The sequence below is a fragment of the Polistes fuscatus genome, unplaced genomic scaffold (assembly GCF_010416935.1).
Source record: "Polistes fuscatus isolate 324 unplaced genomic scaffold, CU_Pfus_HIC Scaffold13, whole genome shotgun sequence".
NCBI lineage: Eukaryota > Metazoa > Arthropoda > Insecta > Hymenoptera > Vespidae > Polistes > Polistes fuscatus.
In genome coordinates, this window is record NW_025113031.1 from 3,486,564 (window position 1) to 3,509,358 (window position 22,795).

A 22,795-nucleotide genomic window follows, 5' to 3' on the forward strand; every position below is an offset into this window, starting at 1 on the left:
AAACTATTATATTTTCTTTATATTACATTTTCTTTATATTACATTTTCTTAAGAGACTTTACGATACTAAGATTATAAAATAATTTTTCTCTAAGTATATGCCAGTTTTTCAATTGCAGATCTTGTAAATATTTTAAATTATCTCTTAATTTCGGAGTTTCAGATATTGTCTCACCATGCCATTTTAAGAATACTGCTAGATAAGTTTGCGCCAATTCAAAGTCAATTTTATGCTCCATCATAAAACATAAGACTTTCATAAATTGTAATAACATTAATATAGTATTGTCTTCTTCCGCTGAAAGAGATTGAATTTCAAAGTCTATGGAACTCGGACTCATAGATTTTAATTTATTAATAACATCTATGAAATTTTCTTCCGATTCCAAGGTAGAACATAACATTTTTCCAAATATCGTTAAAATTTGAAAATCTTTGCTACTTCGTAATTTTGGAACATTGGTAGAATCTTGAACATCTGACAAATCAAATTTGATATCCGATGAGAGAATAGTCGGTAAAAAGAATGGCGCCTTTTCTGAAACTTGTAGAGGCTCCTTAGGTTTGTTCCTTTTTTTGATGATATCAATGTTGAGCAAGTTTTTCCATCTAGATTGCGCTAATGAAGATATTGTAATTAAATTTTCATTAAGTTGTTCAGGAGAAACATATTGCAGTTCTTCTTCACTAAGATCTTCATTGTTTTCTTGATTATCTTCTATTGTAGAACTAGGAAGATTAATCATTGGTATTACATCTTCCTCTTTTATAGCTTTCAAAGATATATGAGAATAAATTGTACGATTCGACCATAAATATATTCCCTCATTGCCTGTATGTGCTGTTGCAAGAAATTCTCCGGTTGGAGAAAAATGTAAAGATATACACGCGTTTGGTACCTAAATTGTATTATATACATTATATATTTGTAAAATAGATTCATATATGAAGAGATTATAAAAACTTACAGAAAAAACATCTATTAAATAAGATGATAAAATATCCCAAGTTCTTATTGTACAATCCATAGAAGATGTGATTAACCATTTTGCATCAGGACTAAATGCTCCATCCGTTAAATATCCTCTATGTCCATAAAAATGTCGTATTACCTTTTTAGTATCTAAGTCAATTATAATTATTGAAAAATTTTCCAATGCAACAGCTATGAAAGTACATTCGTTGTGGTAACGTAACCATTCTATCGACTCAGGTAGCGTTATGGTAAACTTTAGTCCTATATCTTCATTTGAAATAAAATATTAAATTAAAAAAGTAATATACAAAAAAGAAAAAACAAAATATTTTTATTCAAATAAACTTACCATGATTAGAATTAAAATCCCAAAATTTAATGTAACAATCCTTTCCAGCAGTGATAACGACTTGATTTAAATCATCAACTGCTACCCCTCTTACTGGACCTGTATGCTTATTTTCATTGCCATAACTAGTTTTATGAATACCCGATTGTATATTAAATCGATCTACATGACCAGTACTATATCCAATAATAACAAAATTTCCACATCTGGTAATGCACAAGCAAGTTGCCGTAGCATTATGATCATCTTTAAATCTCTTTGGTAATAACTTGTGCTCACCCATTTTTAACAGATTATAAGACCATGTAGTAACCATACCTAAACCAGAATGAGTAGCTGCTATATTACACCATTCCTTTTCTCGAGTTTTTTCCACAGCGAATTGTACAATAGGAGGCATTATCATTGGATCTTCCACAGCTTTACTTTTTTTCTTAGATGATTTTCTATTATACGAAGCTCTACCTAAACTCTTATTAAATGTTTCCGTAATCGTAGAAAATATTCTAAGAGAGGAATCACCTCCTGCAGTTAATATATTATCACTATTGTTGCCATAAAAGCGAACAGATGTTGGTGGTTTGGCATGACCTTCTCTTACTTTCAATAATCTTGGGCCACCGTCGTTTAAGTCAAAAATCCATAATTTTAAAGAATTATCAGGGGAAGAAGAAACCAATAATGGTTCATTTGGTAGATATTTTAAACCAGTTACAGCATCTAAGTGAGCTTTATTTAACTGGGTTTCAACTTTTCTTTGTTCGATATTCCAAAATACGACTTGTCCGTTTGAATTTCCAGTAGCCATCATTGGAATACCGTCGTTACGAAATGTGATAGAAATAACACTACCTGTGTCTTGTATCAGTTCAAAGATCGTTTCGTCGAATTTAAGATTATGTAATATAATTTTGCCATCGCACAAACCAATTGCAACAACATCTATAGCTGGTGCTTGTTCTAAAGCTGTGATAGTCTTATTCCATCCTTTGAAAGTATAAATCATCTTAGATGTCTTTAGATTCCATAATTGTAAGCTACCTTGTTGGCTACCGAACAAAACTTTGTTCATATAAGTAGCAGGATGTATTATGGTAGTTATTTGAAATTGCACATTAGAAAATTTCAATTCTAAGATTAATTCTTCAGTTTTAATATCCCAAACAATTACTGTACTATTCTCATCGATGGTAATTAAATTTGGACCAAAGGGTAATATATTGTATACAGTACCTTCATGGCCTTTGTAAGTATGCTTCAATTCTGTACCTCTTCTCCATGCATAAACAATATTATCAGCAGCCGTATAAATGTGATAAGAATCCGCGGATAAACAAGTTATATTTTCGGGATGTGTTCCAGAGACACTCAATAAAGTAAAATGTGCACAGCCATAAGTATGAAATTCTTTACCAACGCAGGTTACCAAAAGATTTTCTTTTCTTCTTTGAATATATCTCGTTACTACGGGTATATGATTACTAACGTAACCGAGCGCACGATTTCTTACAAATATTTTACTATGAATCATTTTGTTAATCTTTATATTTACACGTGTTGTTGCACTTTAGAATATAAGCGTACATGTGCAGTGAAACCTCGTGGTGAAATGGAACCTCGTGGTGAAATGGAACCTCGTGGTGAAATGGAACCTCGTGATGAAATGGAACCTCGTGGTGAAATGGAACCTCGTGGTTGCAGTTGCATAGTAAGCGGCACACTATCTGAGTATTGCGCATGCGTAAGATGTCTCGTGGGTGCATTCTAGCGTACGACACTCTGTGGATCTTTTAGGAAACGTATCTGAATAAAAAAATCACGTGATATGTTGAACAGTTTGAAAATAAGCGTTAATATTGAAAGCAATTATAACAAGATTATTGTAACTTATTTTTATCTTTTATCATATTAACTAAGAATATATAAATAATAAATTATTTCGCAGATAAATTTCTTTAATAATGAAAATAAATGTAGTTAATCATAATTAATATACTGGCACACTATCTGAGTATTGCGCATGCGTAAGATGTCTCGTGGGTGCATTCTAGCGTACGACACAAGCGATACTCTGTGGATCTTTTAGGAAACGTATCTGAATAAAAAAATCACGTGACATGTTGAACAATTTGAAAATAAGCGTTAATATTGAAAGCAATTATAATAAGATTATTGTAACTTATTTTTATCTTTTATCATATTAACTAAGAATATATATAAATAATAAATTATTTCGCAGATAAATTTCTTTAATAATGAAAATAAATGTTGTTAATCATAATTAATATACTGGCACACTATCTGAGTATTGCGCATGCGTAAGATGTCTCGTGGGTGCATTCTAGCGTACGACACAAGCGACACTCTGTGGATCTTTTAGGAAACGTATTTGAATAAAAAAATCACGTGACATGTTGAACAATTTGAAAATGAGCGTTAATATTGAAAGCAATTATAATAAGATTATTGTAACTTATTTTTATCTTTTATCATATTAACTAAGAATATATGTAAATAATAAATTATTTCGCAGATAAATTTCTTTAATAATGAAAATAAATGTAGTTAATCATAATTAATATACTAGGTTATTAAATAAGTTCTCGCGATTTTTAACAATTGAACAAATTAATATATCAAAGAATATTATGAGAGTCAACGTATTAGTGTATTATGTTCTTTGATATTACGTTGAAGGAAATAGAAAATGCATATAAGTCATTTATTATGAGATATTTTTTTTTTCTTTTTTTACCTTTCATTATTGCATTAATGCTAAGGCCACCATTTTGAACACACCACGTATAACTTCGAAACATCTAATGTAATATTGTAAGTAGAATGTAAAAAATGCACACTAGACGATATATGTATGTATGTATGTATGTTATTTTTTCCTTTTTTTTTTCTTCCTTTATTTCTCGTTCAGAAGGAAAACAGTCGCTTTCTTTTTTTTTTTCCCGTTTTTTCTTTCACCTTTTCGCAAAAAAATTGTTACTATTATTATAATTAATCGTGAGAAAAACTGAAATGATGTTACAATAGATGATTACTTAGTAACTCGAGCGTGTATATATACACGTATATATATAAATATACATATACATATACATATACATATATAATCGTAGATAATTAGTTAATTTTTTTTATGAGGGATAAAAAACGAAAAAAAAAATTTAAATACATCCTTGCACGTGTTATTTATGTTTACACATTTCGTATAAGTAAATAAGACACTGGTTTTAAGCGTTTGCGGCGTTTATCGATAAAGAAAAATCGAATATATCTATGTCAATATATAATATCAGAATATTTTTTGTTTTATAAAATAGACGAGATCGGTAACAATGGGATCTACTTTATTAGCGAGAACAAATTGTTTCCTATTTTTGTCTTTCTTCGAACTTTCGTCCACATCCTTCTTCTTCGACAATAAATGGGGACATATAAACGGAAGATTACAAAAAAAAAGATAAAATAATAATAATAATAATAATAATAATAATAATAATAATAATAATAATAATAATATTAATAATAAAATTAATAATAATATTAATAATAATAATATTATATAATAATTAAAAATCGTGATAGAGAAACACAACAGAAAGAGGAGCGATTTCGAAAAGCTTGGCAGCGTATTGTTTGTCATCCCTTATCAAAAATAATAGGATTATTTATTTTCAAAATCGCGATTTTGCCAATGCGTGTATGTGTGTATATATCAGGCTCGTTTCTACATTTTGCGGGGAGCCCTGCATGAAATGGAAAAGCGGAGTTCCTGAAAGTTAGTAACATTTATATAAAAATTTTAAATGGAAAAAAGTAATAATATTTAGATAATTAATTAATTAATCCAATGAAATATACGAAAGATAAATTTATGCGTATAAATATTAATTTATATAATAATCGAAAATATAAAAATTAATTGACATTTTTTTTCCAATTTTTTGCGCTTGGCAGGGTCCTCAGCGACGCGGGGCCCTGTGTTATCGCACAGTTAACATACTCATTAATACGGCCTTGGTAATAATATATATATATATATGTCTGTTTTAAAAAGAGATAATTATGTACACATCATCATCATCATTATATTCTCGCAAGTGAAGATAGTATAATTATTTTTTTTCCTCATATTTTTTTGTATCCATCTTTTTGTTTTCTTTCCTTTTTATTCTTTTTTTATTATTCTTCTTTTTTTTTATTATTAATTAATTAATTAATATTCCCTATATATATATAAACTCTCTTAACACTATCCGTCTAATGCTATAACTTTCCTTTTTATTGTTTATGGCAAATACACGTTGAAATATTCGTTGTGCGATTGTTTTTTTCTTTTTTTTTTATTATTATTATTATTAAGGAAAAAAAAACAACCTCGGGAGAGAAAAAGAATTTTTCCCTTTCACAAATATTTTTTTCCTCCTTCTTCCTTACCCCTTTCATTACTTTTTAATTTTATGTACTGTCGAATTCAAGGTAGTAGCACGTGTATATGTGTAATGTGTGTTACGCATAACTATAATATTATTTTAATTTATTGATTGATTTACAAACTCAACGAGAAAGAGAGAGAGAGAGAGAAAGAGAGAGAGAGAGAGTCTTAATCGTTTATGATTTAAAAGTAATTTTTAACTAAAATCTTGTCTCTCTCTTCTCTTTCGCACTTTCGACAAAAACGTTTTATTATTATTATTAATTATTTTTTTTTTTTCTAATTTCGTCATTTTTTGCGTTGTTGATGTGTTGCTATCATATCCGTTATTTTAATGGCTCGCAATTATTCATTGAAAATAATATTTCCTCCTTCTTCTTCTTCTTCTTTTTCTTCTTCTTCACGATAGAGGTTGAAAAAACGAATGAAATAAAATGAAATAAAATGAAATAAAATAAAATAAAATAAAAACTGATGGACATTTTTTCGCGAGCATTAATTAATCAATTAATTAATTTTTGTATGCTCCTAAGAAAAGACGATGTGAAGTTTTGCGCGCACGTATATATTTTCATATATAAGTGCAATAATTAGTATCGTATCGGTTGCCAGATACCGGTTGCTTCATCCCGACGATAATAATGAGGCCTATTATCCCGGAAAACGGTAACAGCCGGAAATTGATTGTCCTGGATATATTTAAGTGTTGCTCGTATCTGAAATATAAATGAAACAAAATAAATAAATAAATAAATAAATAAAATCATTAAGAAAAAATGTATATTTAACATGTATATTATTAAGTACTTTAAAAGATTGTTTTATCGATAAAAGAAATAAATAAAATGTACAACAAAAATTGCGAGATATTGGTTGATTGATTTCTTTGATTTATAAAATTTATTAGTTTAAAAAGGGAAATAAAATAATCACCTGCGACGCGAAATGAGGAAGTTCAACTTCCGGTGACGTCGATAGATGTTGAAGGATGAATTGATCGGATTGAGATAGCCAAAGGTCGACACCTCTCAAGGGATCGTAATTAAAGGGACCGATTCTAAGTAATCCCAGGTTGTAGTCGTACACGTCGAGAACCTACAAATTTACAAATACCATTTCTTAGAATTCAATTATAGAATTCATTTTATTGATTGGATTTAAACATTCGAGTATATCGCGAATTATTAAACGATAATTAATGAATCCCTTAAAATTCGTGTTAGGTTCAAAACTTTTCAATACCACCCCACGTGTATATTTTTTTTTGTTTTAATTAAATTGTAAACAATTTGTTTTCCCATTTAACACGAAACGAGAACTGGTACGTACGTAAGAATGCACGTGAAATTTCTCCCTTTAAGTTTTTTTTGAAAACGATTGAAAGCCCTTGTAAGTTAAAAAAAAAGGCAATAAAAATAGCCTGTTAAGATTCCAAATTCATATTAAAAAACTCTTAATGCACGTTACGCGTTTGTTGTAAGCGTACGAAACGGTGTTTCTTGTATTCTAACGTTTTTCAAAATGTTCCCCAAGTTTAACGAAATGGCCAGTTGAAATTTGAAATTCGCATAAAGTGTAATGCATATTATAATTAAATGTAGTACATATATATAAAACGCGCGACTTGTCTAGTCTACTATCCATTTTTCTCTTCCACTTAGATAACAGCGCACATGCACCTGTTGACCTCCGGTTAACTGTCTGGCACACCTGAGCGGCTGATCGGGGCCCTTGTCAGGGAAGGTTGCAGGGAAGATCTCGCCGGTCTTCAAGTTCAATCCGATACCATAGATCACAGGCCAATGGATGCCAGCTCTTACGGTGGTGTTCAGTTCACCGACACAGCACAACGTTAAGTCGATTTCGACGGGTTGTTTGTGAAAGGCAGCTTATAAGAATATAAAAAGAAAACAACAACAACAACAACATACAGATTTTCAAGTATTGAATTTAAATTAAATTTCAAATAAAAAGTTAAATACTTACATAAAATATTATAAAACAGTTCCTCGGAGTAATTCTTTGGGTCGGAATAACCACCGACCAACTGTAGTTCTAAACGACCTTCCGGAAAGCCAATAGATAATTCTGTCACCCTTTGAATCATGGCGGCTGCGGCATCTTCCGTACCTGCGCCATCCAGGTGTGCCAAGGCTGACGCACCCGATCCTGCAAATTTAAATAATATAATATTTGCAATTTCCCCCTAACACGTTCTTTTATTTATACAATTTCAAATTTAATTATCATTTATTGATTATATTTATATAAATAATTGTGTCAATTTGTGTGTGTTAATTATTATTCAATAAAATCTAAAAATGTAATATAAATAGTAACATACATAGTGATTTCATTGATTTGAAAGAAAAATATATTTTTTTTTTGTTTGACACTTTATATAGCAATATGTTAGGTATAAAAATGATTTATACGTTTTAACATATATTATAATATAATCTTATTCCACTCTTTATTTATTTTGTGTTTTCTTTTTCTTTTTTTTTTTTTATATAAATTCTATCTCGTTATCTGATTTTTCACTTACTTAGGCCAAGTATAAGGGTAGATATGTGCTTGTCGTTTTCTCGTTTCTCTCAATGGTATTTACATAAAGAGAAATATACCTATATATGTGTATGCACGTGTATATATAAGTATATACTAACCGGAATGCTTCACGACGACGATTATGCACGTAGTCATGTCGTCCGAGCCGAGGATGCTCACGTTCTCTGCGAAAGGAAAAGAAGAGGAGAGCACTTAGTACGGTGAATTCCAAAGTGGCTTTTCGACGAGTAGTATATATGTGTGTGTGTGTGTGTGTGTATATAAGCCTTGGTAAAAAGCCTATTTTCTCACGCTACTTATGTGTGCTTTAAAATAAGGAAAAAATAAAAAAAGAAAAAAAAATTGAAGAAAAAGAGAAACAAATAGTTGAGATGAAGAATAATCGAAATAAAGAAAAAGATAAAAAAAGGGATAGATAGATAGATATAAAATAGATGATTCTATAATAATAAAATATAATATATAAAATATAATATAAATTAAAATAAATAAATATAAAATATAATAATAATATATAATGTTATCTTCAATAATATATATGCGAAGTTTTATTTTTTAAATTTAATATCATTTCTTATATATTACAAAATAATAATAATTAATTATTTCTATATAATATTTCTGTTCCATTATAAAGTATAATTTTATATATCATTATCATTCTTGGGTTTAATATATGTGACTTGAAATTTCGTCATCTAGAAAACGAATCATTAAGTTTAACCCAATTTAATTAATCTTTTTGACAAAAGCAGGTTACGTCAATATCTCAGCAGCATGATATCGCATTAAGTCTTAGCAATGTGGTTTCTTCATTTCGATATCATTTCTAAATAAATGTTTAGATGGTTGCGCGAGAGTATTGGGTCAAGTTTTTCATTTTTCTCTCTATTTCTTTTTATTATAATCTCTAAATCATTCTCGTTTCTGAGAGAAACGACGAGTTAATACGAGTAAATTATTCTCGTAGTATAGTCTCGTCAAAAACAACGAGAATCATTAAAGATAATCAATTTCAGATTAATCAAATTTATTTGTTTTTCTCTTTTTTTCTTTTTTACCGAAATGTGTAATTTGAAATGAACGCATTTTTTGATCGATATTAACAAAATATTGTGAAATAATTTTGTGAGATAATATTAATAATAATAGTAATAATAAAAATAAAAATATATTATACTAACTATCCATTGGTACAGTGGCTGCCATTTCTCGTTGCTGGACGTACAAAAGCCCGACCGGGCCCACCAATTTTGCGGGTATTGAGTGAAGTTGCGTTGCGGTCTCACGATATACGGGGTGTGACACGTACAACGATCTACTGTCCGTTGGGACATCTTCCTGAAGGACCCCGTTTAAAATCAACACCATTCTGAAATGATATACAATACAATAAATTACATTAACCGATATAATAATATCATCCACAAGTATAATTCGATTAGTGAAAGTATTGTAATATTTGTAATTACAAAAGTAAACTTTTCTTTTATTTTTATTTGGTAATCTCGTTAGATTACATACACGTTAGGTTGTCGGGAAATATTCTTGCCTAAAAGTTTATGAAAATTAATATTATTAATATAAAAATCGATACCGAACACATATTTTACGTGCTATTTCCTGCAATATAATATTCATCCTAGTGAAACTAAAGTACGTACACACGTTTATTTTGTTATAAATTGTGTTACAAATTGCATAAATGTCGATTGTTTTTCTAAAATTGATTTTGTTAATATTAATATGTAAAACGCATGAACTTTTACTTCACTCTAATACGTATATATATTCTGTATAGGGGGTGAGTGGTGGGTGGTGGTAGGAAGAGGAGTCCCCAGAGTCCTCCTTGTTAACACGATTAAACACAACGGAACGGTCGACACGGGTTGGCACGAGTGCCAACAATGCCTGGGTTGTCTGTGATCTTCGATCTCTTGATCCTGTTACCGCCTTTGTCATAATGCCTCGTGTATAGATCGTGCACCCAGATAAATCGCGCGAGGACTTCATTGTGAAGAAGAAAAGGGTATATATACAATATACGATAAATGTTACGAGAGGTGGTCGGAGAAACATCATGGTGGGGAAGAAGAATCGCGTTCAACGAACAATTACTCTTTTTTAAATCTTCCTCAACACAAACGAGATTGAATAAATAAATAAATAAATTAATAAATAAGGAAAGAAACGAACTGGTTAATTAATTTCATGTATATTATGAGGAACGCGCGATAAGTGTATGTTTATTTAAATAAATGGATAGATTTAATATCGTATTTTTAAATACTTTATAATAAGTGGTCTTCAAATTGTATTCCACGGAATTCTACGGGTTTCACATAACTTTAACAAAGGTTTCCACGAATTCTTTTTTGTTTGTAATTTGATTGTAATTTTTATTTTTAATTAAAGTAGTATAGAAAAGAATTACACGTCTAAATGAAGTATTGACTTTTTTCTTTTTTACGAGGAAAAGATTTCATAAAATATTTTTACGTTCGTAAGGGTGTCGCGTGAATTATAGGTTAGTTTAAAACAAAATGGCGGAATATATAAGTTTATCAGAAAAATATATATGTCTCTTTCGCGTTATTGCATGCTGCATCACATTTTCGCATACTTATATAGAAAAACAATTAATATATTTATTATTAATTTTATTTACATACTATATATATATATAAGCGATTAGGAAAATAAAAATAAATAGAAAGAAAATAATAACATAGAAATACGGAAATACGATATTAAAAGCCAGTTCGATCCGATTCTATATGCGAAAAACAACGTCGACTGACGCATAATTGAAGAAAATATGCATGACGTTTATTTTTGATCGTCGAAGAATGAACGAATTAAAAGCTCGATAATTAATGATCGAAACATCGAGAAAATCGTGCGAGAATAAAAAGAAAAATAAAAGTGGAAAATTAAAGAACAAATAAATAACAGGATTTAAAAGTCGCGTAGGAAGAAGAGATGTACACAAAAAAGTTGAAAAAAAGAAAAAAAGAATTCGTTCGAGTGAAAATAAAATAGACAAATCGATAGATTGATAGATTAATAGACGGAAAGAAAGATTGGTATGTTTAAATAATAGAAATAGAAAGAGAAAATAAGAAAAAAAAATAAATAAGAAAATGATTTGATTTGACGAAAAACTTGTTCCCACGTGTGGTTCGGTATGGTGCTTAGGGTTTTAAAATAGATGTTTCTTTCTTTGAAAACAGATGTCTTTGGCGAGCCGTGTAGCGACAATTCTAAAAACACGTCGATTTATTTTTCTTATTTAATTATATCCTTTAACAGTAATCAAAAACGTTGGGGAGTCGGAATATTTAATAAAATCAATTCTAATGGAGAAATTTACAATTGAAATAAAACTTCCTTATCGATCATTCAAATTATATGTATATGTATTATCTGTTACGTATATTTATGTTTCTCTCTCTCTCTCTCTCTCTCTCTCTTCGTTCGCGTGTATGTGTGTACGTGTATCTGTGTATTATAGTACGTCACAAAAAGTTAATTAGTATTCTACATTGAAAAGGAAATACGGCGACATAATTACTAGTTCTGATTTGGATAGTAAGCCTATAAATTGTTCCTTTTACACTGTGTCTGCGAACATTATTATGGCAGCCCGTATTAAAACTGCTATTTTGTTGTGTAATTTCTTTCATCGACGTAACGCCTAATCTATGTACTATATAACATATATATATATAAATATGTATATGTATACGAGATCATTAGATCGTATAAATAATTCTTGGAGAAAATCCGATCGTTCGAAATTACACCCGAGAATATTACCCTGCAAACGTTCATCATTATTCATTTTTATTTCTTATTTTTTTTTTTTCTTTCAATGTTTTATTTCTTTATTTAACGGGACAAGTTAACTGTCTCTCTACGTGGTGGGGGGGGGGTAGGGGGTAGGTAGGGGTTTCAAAAGTTATTCGACGAAATTATTCTACTTTTCTTTTTTTTCGTCAAACTTTTGCCAGGCTAATTTTATTTTCCATTTTATTTTTCTTATCGGGTTATTCAATTAATTAGATTGAAAAGAGTTTACAAAGAGAAAGAGAGAGAGAGAGAACGGTCGATTTTGAAATATTATTTTCGAATATTTCGGGGGACTTATATTATATATATTTTTTTTTTCATTTTTCGTATCACTTTCGTTCGAGGAAAAAAAAAAAGTTAGATACGTTGAAAATTTATAAGAGATTAAGAGTATTATTTTTAATATTTATCGAGAATGCGTAAAAAATAAAATAAAGTAAAGTAAAATAAAATAAAATAAAATAAAATAAAATAAAAGAGCAAACGCGAGAAATTCGAAATTTGGAAGACGCGAGAAGACCTTGAAAAGATAATTTTGTTTCTTTATTCCTTTCGTGGTCTTTTTTAAGAACGTTTATCGTCCGTAACGAGCACAAGTCTCGCGAGTTTCTAGAATACTTTGAACATGCTTACGAACCGATAAACTCCAAGAAAAACAGTATTATTAATGTAGTCTTACGATATGCCGCCTTATTCTTTTTTTTTTTTTCTTATTCCATTTTTTTTCATTTTTTCAGACGATAATTAAAGATTATTTTACAAAAGAAAGGAAAAGAACTTACATTGATCTAATTTTCTTAAAGAGAGAGAGAGAGAGAGAGAGAAAGAGAGGGAAAAAGAAAAGAAAACAAAATTCGATGAATTTGTACCTGTCTTCGTTTGCTTCTCTCCTCCTCTTCCTCCTCTTATACTTCTTTCTTTTTATTTTCTTCAATATATGTATATATATGTATATATATAAAAAACAAAGAAAAAGAAAAGAAAGAAAATTCAAGGTACACCCGTTACACGATTCTATATTTCTTTTCTTTATTAATTCCGATGTAATACTTTTGCACTCGAAATTTCTCACGGTCACGAAAAAATAGAACAAAATGTGATTTCACTATTTTCGTGTTATCAATATATTAAACAATGACAAATAAAATATATATTTACATAAAAAAATATATTTACACATAAATTACGATTCGACAAAGTATTGGGTTGGCAACTAAGTAAGCATGGTTACCTTTAATCAAAACCTATTGAAAAACACAGGTGTCCCTGGGATAATATATATATATATATATATATATATTATATATTATCTATTTCGTTGTTGAATTCTGTCAAATTTGAAAACTATTTAACCGACACTTTTATTCGCATATATATATATTAATAATAATCAAATTCACACACACAAAGTTGTTCTTTATAAATTAAAAACACATTCGTTCACTTTTCATCCATTACGTTAGATTAAATTTTAGTAATATTATCCAATTTTTCTGTACGAACGATTAAAATATATATTTATATTATAATTGTATAATTTATAACAACATCTCGCGTGTGTAATTTGTTTCAACAATGAGGAATAAATAAAAAAAAAAACAAACAAAACAAACAAAAGAAGATCAAATCGAAGGAAAACGTTTGAACTTATAGGAGTAAAAAATTTTCGAACGAGAACACGAACAAGTTAGCGAACAAGTTAGCAAGCAAGCTAGCAAGCAAGCAAGCAAACGATTGATCGATCGATCGATCTAGGATCTAGCGGCAGAAAGACTAAAGATCGATCAAGTACTACGACGAGAACGGTGTTTTCTTTCGAACGAGTACAGTCATTGGCGTCAGCCGACACGTTTAACAAATCGCATTAATTATGGCTTCCCTTATCAGTCAGAACGTTGATTGGTTGGTCGTTTCGATGCGAGTTTACTTGGTGGGATGGCTTTAAATCCGACCAAGACCAATCGAACTTCTTTTTACCGATCAGATATTCACAACAGCAAACTTACACGTTTATACATATGTATGTATGTATGTATGAGTGTATGTATGAGTGTATTTATGTATATACGATACGTGAAACATAATCAAGAGTAGGAGAGAAAATAACATGTTTGGATCTACTTTAATAATGTGTTTGTGTATCCTTTATGCGTGTATAAGTGTAATGTGTATGTGTGCGTATCTGTGAAATAGATTTACAAGGATGTGTTCAATTATATCCGTGTATTAAATACGTATCCTTAACAAGCACTAAGTAGTTCTGGAAAATAATTTCCCTTTGTTTTTTTGCTTTTCTTTTTTTGTACAAAGATCAAACAATAAAAATTTGTTTTGTATATTTACAAATTAATAATTTATTGAATGATAATATATATATGTAAGGACACGGTTTTTATTTGAAAATAAAATTTTTGCTATTGTATTATATTGTATATAATAGATTAGGATATTGATTGGATTATAATATATTATAAATATATAATAAGAAAAAATATATGTTTAATTTATTTATAATAATATTATAATATTAATATAATAATATAATTAATTACTTTATATAGAATAATTGTACAAAATTGTTATGTTAAACGAATAATTGTCGTATTTTTAAATAAATTTGTAATAACGGTGACAATATCAAATTGTTTTTTCGTCAATGAAATTTTTGAAATGTTAATCGATGAAGTAATAACGAGATTAGAATTATTCTAATGTCGTCGGGAAAAAGAAAGTCATAATTTAGTTTTCTTCCGTGTATACGATCATAAATCGTAATCTTTCATTTGTACTCGTTTGCACGTTGAGCAAATGGGATTAGTATTCGTCTTGGATTAGGATAGGGATTAGATAGATAAATAGTATGATTAGACACGTACAAGATTAAATGTGCATTCTCGCAATATCGTCAAAAATTATTCTCACATGAAAGCTTTCTCACGTTTAATATAAATTTCATATCATTCGCGTATATAACTTCGATTTTAAATATTCTTCATTAGACAAATTAATATAAGATAAATAATCTTTATCTATAACGCTGGGATCATTTATAATTCATTCGTTTTTTTATTTTTTTTTAATTATTTTCTTTTCCAAATTTAAGACCTTATTAATTTAAGTAATTTTTTTTAAGTAATTATATCTATTTCTTTTTAAACATATATTTTTTCTTATTATATATATTTAAATTAAAAATACAAAATATATTAGAAAATTATTATAAATTGTTATTATTTTTAATAATCTAATTAAAAAACAAATTCTTACGATTATTATTATTTTATTCGAATAAATATAAAACGTTGTAATATAATATATTTTATATATAAAATAAAAAACATAATTACACGGAGATAAATATTATTTATTAGCCAATACCGATTTAATTAAATTGTTGCATTAATGAATTTCCAAGTAATTTCAATTATTTTGAAAATAATTTTCAAATGAAAAGTAATACCTTTATTAACTTTTACATAGCAAGCAAGAGGTTGCAAAACGTAACACCTATGTGATATACCTACTTACTTATTTACTTACTAGCTTGCTTGGTTGGTTGGTTAGTTGGTTGGTTAGTTGGTTGCTTGCTTACGATAGTAATCTTTCTAGGCAATTATTCTCGTGGAAAATTACTTACACGAGAGGAGGTTCGGTTTGATACGAAACTATCGTCGTTCTTCTTATCGAACGACGCAATGCACCCAAGGAATCGTCCACCAGAGGATACGCTTTAATTATCCTTCGAAGGATGGATAGATATACTCGATGAGGAGGAAGAAAATTAACAAAAAAAAAAATAAAGAAATAAATAAAAAAAGGAAAAAAAAAAAGGATAAAAAATTCCCTATACTTTCGAATACTTACTTATCCCCTCGTAATTTCATAAAATTTCATACTTTGCGTGACGTTCTCTCTTGTAACATTCTCTCTCTCTCTCTCTTTCTCTTTCTTTTCTTTTCTTTTTTTTTTTTAATGTATTTCTTTTTTCGTTGCTTTTTCCATCTTTTTCCTTTTTTCCCTTCCAGTCTTCGTATCTTCAAGCACGCGAAACATTTTCTTGGAATTGCGATTATCCACTAGCATGAGTCACACTATCAACCGTTTTGAATACATGGAATATCTTCAACGTGTCTTTTTATTTTATTTTATTTTATTTTATTTTATTTTATTTATAAGAGAAATTATTCGATAAGAGGATCTTCTTTTATATAATATTTTTTGTTGTTTTTATTATCGAGCACATATTAGTTAAATCATTTTATCTTATACATGACAAATATCTCTTAAAAACGTGTTTTTTGATTTATTTTATTTATAAGAAATATATATTTGTTAATATTATATAAAAATATATCGAAGATTAAGAGTGACTGAATTTATCAGAACAAATGAATAAAATAAGAACACAATATTATTACAATATTAAAATTGTTTAAATAAATACGTTTTTCGTTTCCCCCTTGACCCCCAAATATCAAAATTAAAAGAAAAAAAAATGTAATTATGAAAAGAAATTCTATAAATAATTAGTAAAATAAATATTAAGTAAAATAATTAATCGTAAGATATAAACTTGTGCGATCGTTTAATTATTATTTTATATATATAAAAAAAAATAATAATAATAATCGAAGTGTAACGTTTGATCTCGAAGAATAATACTTTAGAATCTTTTGAAAATTAGATAAGAATAAATGTTTGAACGTTAAGTATATAAGAATATCCGATAATATATGTGTCTGTGTGGGTTTGTTTTGTGTGTGTTCCAGTTCTTTAGATATTATACTAACAACACATTTTTCCATTATAATATCTGAAAGGGAATTGGTTGACGTCAATACCGAAAATTTTACATCGAGTATCGTTGAATCAGACAGCAAAAGAAAAGAAAAAAAAAAAAAAACGAAAAGAAAAAGAAAAAGAAAAAGAGTGGCTGCTGCTGGCTGTTTATCGTCGATCGAAGTCCGCCATTTGCATAACTTCCACGTTACGTATAACACAAATGAATAAAGAAAGAAAAAAAGGGGGGGAAAAAAAAGAAAAAGAAAAAGAAGAAGAGATATTATAATTAAACAAATATATTATATTAGAGGTGAACGATTAATTCGTTGATTTTTTTTTTTCTATATTTTCCATCGATAAATTTAAAATATAAATACTTTAAAATATAATTTTGCAATAAATAAAGTATTTATATTTAAAAGTTTAAAATATAAATACATAATACTAATAATTTAAACTTTTAAAATAAATACTAATAATACTATAATTTAAACTTTTAAAATATAAATACTAATAATACTAATAATTTAAACTTTTAAAATATAAATACTTTATAATATATATATATTATAATAATAACAGAGTATTTTTTTTTAATGTATCCTATAATAATTATTTTCTCTATGACGTAGTTCATTAAAAACACGCCAGACGATCATTGTTAACATTTAAATTGGAGTTATAAATAATTTGATTAATTATACGAATCATCGATTTTTAATCGTTGTACTCATTGAATGGAAATTTTATTTATAAACATGTTACCCACCGTGTATTATTTTGTAAAATAATTAATTAAAATCGTGAAATAATCTATATGACGATTCGTTTGAATATGAACTAACTATGATAGAATTATATATTTTAATTAGGATAATACAATCATTTCTCGACTTACGACGAAAATAAAAAGAAATAAAAAGAAAAAAAAATAAATAAATAAAGTACAAATCGTAATGATAGGATCGTATTCTATTGAATCGATATACCGGGTGTACATCTATTTATTATAAGTATTAATATCGTCAAGAAAAATTTATCAACGATTTATTAAATATTTTTATTAAATTTTCTTACTTTTATATAACGCAAACAAACAAAATTATATTATAATATATGTTTCCGAATGATTTTACGAAAATTTTATAGCACACATTCGACACTTTTGAGAAAAATATCTATATAAAATTGTTAAATTCAAAATATTTGTATGTAAAAGTAATTGATATCTAACGTACGAATACAAAATAAAAGTATTATCTTTGAATGATTTGTTTTTTTTTTCTTTTTATTAACGACCGTACGAATACTTTTCGATCAAAACAGAATAAATCCTGATCAAAGTTTCATTTCAAAGTTTCATACAGACAACAAGTTTCGAGTCAACCTAATCGATTATTTTCGGTTTGATGCATTTTGTGATCTTTCTTTGTGAGATAAATATAGAAAGAAAAAGAAAGAAAGAGAGAGAGTACGATGTATGAAATAAATTTGTCCCTCGTAAAATTTCCAATTCGTCTCGGTTGTTTCGTTTGTTCAGATGATCTTTATCCATGATCTTACATCTCACGGTATTCTTCTTCGATCTCAACTATATATATATATTTATCACTATGTACATTTGTGTATGTATTAGTCGATCTTTCTTTCCTCGAGTCAAACTGGAACGGAATGTTTTTCAACAAGATCCTATGTTCTGTTTAACTTAGAAAAATTACCCCATTGTCATTTTAAAATCATTTTAAAATCATTTTCTGTTAACGTAATATTAGATTGTATTAAAACTTCCTACCCTATATATATATTCTAATTCTTTTCTGTTTAATTTAAATCCTATTAGTTTATACAATAGAACAATAATAATAATTAATATTCTTTTCGTTAATAAAATTGCTCCTTTAGAAACATTTATGTGAACATGATTAATATCAAAACAATTGTATGATATTAAATCGGATAATAATCGATAAATTCGATAATAAAATTATTATTAATTGATCAAATTGAATAAATATAAACATTCTTATTACTCCTAATAATTTTCTATGTTTTTTTTCTGTCCTATAATAATAATAAGTAGTAGTAGTTTGTATATTTGAATAAAATAGAAAAACTTGTACACGATCGGATTAAAAAATTGAATGGGGGTGGGGATAATAAACAATTAATTGAAAGAACAGTAAAAATTATTAACGTAGGATCGGATGAGGGAGGAGGAGAGAGGGAAGAGAAGGGAAGGGAGGGTTGTTAAAAAGTGAGGATGTTAGGGTGATGGGGGTGATGGGGGTGATTCATGGTCGTCGAAGAAATCCAAAGACGGGACCTGCAATCTGTTACAATGGATTTTGAAGAGTGTAATTTTCGTTGGCAACAATGGCCGAGTATGCCCACCGTCGTGCCGTATAATCTCATATATACCGTGCTTCTAATTTTCCGTGCACCATGGGAATCCTCTGTTGTCGTGTGTTCCATCTCTCTCATTTGAAAACAGGGATATTGTAGAACAAAAAAAAAAAAAGAAAGGGTATCACGAAGTATGGAACGAAACGGAAGAAAACTGTTTGTATGTAATATCAGAATTCGTCCTTGATACAAAAAATAAAATGGCTTATCCTACGATGATGAGAATATTACGATGATAATGATTATTAATTATTTTTATAGTAATGATATTAATGAATAAAAACATATTTGTAGTAAATGAAAACAATAAATATAATATATGATAAATTATTAATATGATAAATTGGAAAATCATCGAAGAAATACAAAATTGAGAATATTATGATGATAATGATTATTAATTATTATTATTATTATTATTACGATAATAGGTAATTAATTATTTTTATAATAATGATATTAATTAATTAAAACAATTTGTAGTAAATGAAAACAATAAATATAATATATGATAAATTATTAATATGATAAATTGGAAAATAATCGAAGAAATACAAAATTGAGAATATTATGATGATAATGATTATTAATTATTATTATTATTATTACGATGATAGATAATTAATTATTTTTCTAATAATGATATTAATGAATAAAAATATATTTGTAGTAAATGAAAACAATAAATATAATATATGATAAATTATTAATATGATAAATTGGAAAATAATCGAAGAAATACAAAATGGCGTAGGGTGTTAAAATATTGATCGTCTCCGAAGTTTTTAGACTTTTATTATTATTATTGTTATTAATGATTTAAATATGATTGAATAAAAATGTCATGGATAGAAAGGAAAAACAAAATGAAATTTACAAATTAGTTAGAAACTTTCGAGACAATTTAATATTTCAAAGAAATGAAATGGTTGTTATTATTGTTAGATAAACTAAAGAAAAGAAAAAAGCCAGAGAAGGATATCGTTATTCTCTCTCCTTTCACGGTAGTGCATTTAGAATAGGTGATCTTACTTGCAAGTAAGATTCTCTACCGAGATCGGTTCTTTAATCAGATGTAAAATGATTTTTTTGTTAAGTTCCGTCAGAGAGTCAGTAATGTAGAGTCTTGGTAGTTGCAGTGCTTGCTTTCATGTACGAGGGATTGAAAAAAAAATAAAGAAAAAAAGAGAGAGAGAGAATGAAAGAGATGCACACACACACACATATACAGGGTGAAGAAGGGTCACAAATTTCTAGGTGGGCCAAAAAAAGTATTCGAATGATTTCTAAAATGAATTACTTATTATTATTGGAAATCATCGAATCATTGTAATTAATCTATTAATTATTATAAACTAACATTGTTGTTTATTGTTATTTCAAAGAAATAATTGAATTAAAAAATGTCTGGAAAAATATAAATTATAAATTTTGTTGTTAGTTCTCATATTTAAAAATTATAATATATTGATTTATCTGTTAGATCATTTTACATGTAATACAATCAAAAGTATTTAGGTGATTTCAAAAATGAATCGTACAATTTCAAAATTGTTTATACCCATAAATTAAATAATCAATTTAACGAGTTAAACCTTGTAGTTTGATAATCAGCCAAAGAAAAACGATTAATCTAAAGTATCTCAAAGAAAAAATAAAGAATAATAATTAATTTTGAATATAAACGAGCTTTCGATCTATTTATTGAAATAGTTGAATCCATCTAGAAACTTTTGACGCACCCTGTATATACACGACGATGCGTAATACTTATCAAAAGTACTTAGGTGATTTCAAAAATGAATCGTACAATTTCAAAATTGTTCATAACCATAAATTAAATAATCAATTTAACGAATTAAAAACCTTGTAGTTTGATAATCTGCCAAAGAAAAACGATTAATCTAAAGTATCTCAAAGAAAAAAAAAAAAGAATAATAATTAATTTTGAATATAAACGAGGAGGAAAGAATTTTTGAGTACATTTACGAGCTTTCGATCTATTTATCGAAATAGTCGAACCCATCTAGAAACTTTTGACGCACCCTGTATATATCAAGGGAAGAAGAAAGAAAAAGATAGAGATAGAGTGAGGAGAGATGCTATCGACGACGTTAGCGTTTCGTATACGTTTAAACCTTTTTCCGTTGCGGTTCTCTTCGGTCAGATCGTATCGCGACCATCGGTCTTCTCTCTTTTCTTATTTTCTTTTCTTTTCTTCTTCTTCATCTTCTTCTTCTTCTTCTTCTTCTTCGTACTCGTCGTAATCGTCCTTAGACGTTTTTCTTCTCCTTCATCTTCATCTTCATCCGTGTTCTTCATCTTCTTCATCTTTTTTTCATCTTTTTCTTCTTCTTCTTTTTTTTTATCTTTTTCTTCTTCTTCTTCGTCTTCTACTTCATCGACTTCATCTTATTTTTCTTCTTCATCTTCATCTTTATCTTTTTCATCTTCATCTTCATCTTATTCTTTTCATCTTTTTCTTCTTCTTCTTTTTTTCATCTTTTTCTTCTTCTTCTTCGTCTTCTACTTCATCGACTTCATCTTATTTATCTTCTTCATCTTCATCTTTATCTTTTTCATCTTTTCTTCTTCTTTTTATTCTTCTTCTTTTTTTCATCTTTTTCTTCTTCTACGTCTTCTACTTCATCGACTTCATCTTATTTATCTTCTTCATCTTCATCTTTTTCATCTTCTTCTTCTTCTTCTTCGTTCTACTTCATCTTCTTTGAAAGCAACGAACCAAAAGAAAAAGAAAGAAAGAAAGAAAGGATTCGTTCTTCCATTGAAGGATCGAAGGATCGAAGGATCGATCGATCGATAGATAGATCGATAGATCGACTCGCTCGATGATCATCTATCTGTCTCGGTAAGAAGATATTTTTTTTTCTTTTCTTTGAATCATCTTTTTCTCTTCTGTGATCCTCAAACCTTGTCTCTCTGAATGATCAGAGATGATTTTCTTATCTCATCTTATCTTCTGCAAGTTATTATTTTTTGTATTCCCTTTTGTACCTTTAAATATTGTTATTCACGAGATTTATCAATCTTAAGTCATTTTTATTCTTGTAACATGTGATTAATTTTTTGTTATATCACATTTTGTTAGAAAAATTCTTTTTTCGAGATATTCAATAAAAGATTTTGTAATATGTGAAAAATTATCGTTATTATTCTTATTTATGAATTATATAAGTATAATAAAATGATTGACGTGTGTTATATATATATTTTTTTTTCATCCTGTTTCATCCGAAAAACGATATTTCAAGATAATGAAAATTTATGAATACATTTAGATAATTTTTATTTCGTATTCTCTCGATTAACATCTTATACGTGTCGTTTCGTTAAATACGATAATAAAAAACGAGAACGAATTCGAACATAGATAAATACAAAAAAAAAATTG

General features: G+C 28.0%; 2 protein-coding genes across 5 annotated transcripts in view; both read right to left on the reverse strand.

Moving 5' to 3' along the window:
- Window positions 1-20: 20 nt before the first annotated feature.
- On the reverse strand, window positions 21-3,077 carry LOC122513784 (WD repeat-containing protein 36). The gene is made up of 3 exons (XM_043630256.1): window positions 1,326-3,077; window positions 969-1,243; window positions 21-899 (listed from the first exon to the last, which is right to left on the reverse strand). Exons 1-3 carry the CDS (start codon window positions 2,854-2,856, stop codon window positions 39-41), a joined length of 2,667 nt encoding a protein of 888 aa, XP_043486191.1. The 5' UTR covers window positions 2,857-3,077; the 3' UTR covers window positions 21-38.
- A 3,247-nt stretch (window positions 3,078-6,324) lies between these two features.
- LOC122513905 (protein N-terminal asparagine amidohydrolase) overlaps window positions 6,325-22,795 on the reverse strand; it is a 41,617-nt gene continuing 25,146 nt past the window's right edge. For 3 of the 4 annotated variants that reach the window (XM_043630432.1, XM_043630431.1, XM_043630433.1), the window contains 6 exons: window positions 9,531-9,718; window positions 8,445-8,510; window positions 7,762-7,944; window positions 7,455-7,663; window positions 6,709-6,870; window positions 6,325-6,491 (listed from right to left, as the gene is read on the reverse strand). In XM_043630432.1, coding sequence (XP_043486367.1) covers window positions 6,366-6,491; window positions 6,709-6,870; window positions 7,455-7,663; window positions 7,762-7,944; window positions 8,445-8,510; window positions 9,531-9,717 — 933 coding nt within the window. In that variant the 5' untranslated portion in view covers window position 9,718 and the 3' untranslated portion in view covers window positions 6,325-6,365. Of the gene's footprint in view, window positions 6,492-6,708; window positions 6,871-7,454; window positions 7,664-7,761; window positions 7,945-8,444; window positions 8,511-9,530; window positions 9,719-13,429; window positions 13,510-22,795 lie in introns of those variants that run through there. The other variant, XM_043630434.1, reaches the window with a different exon arrangement.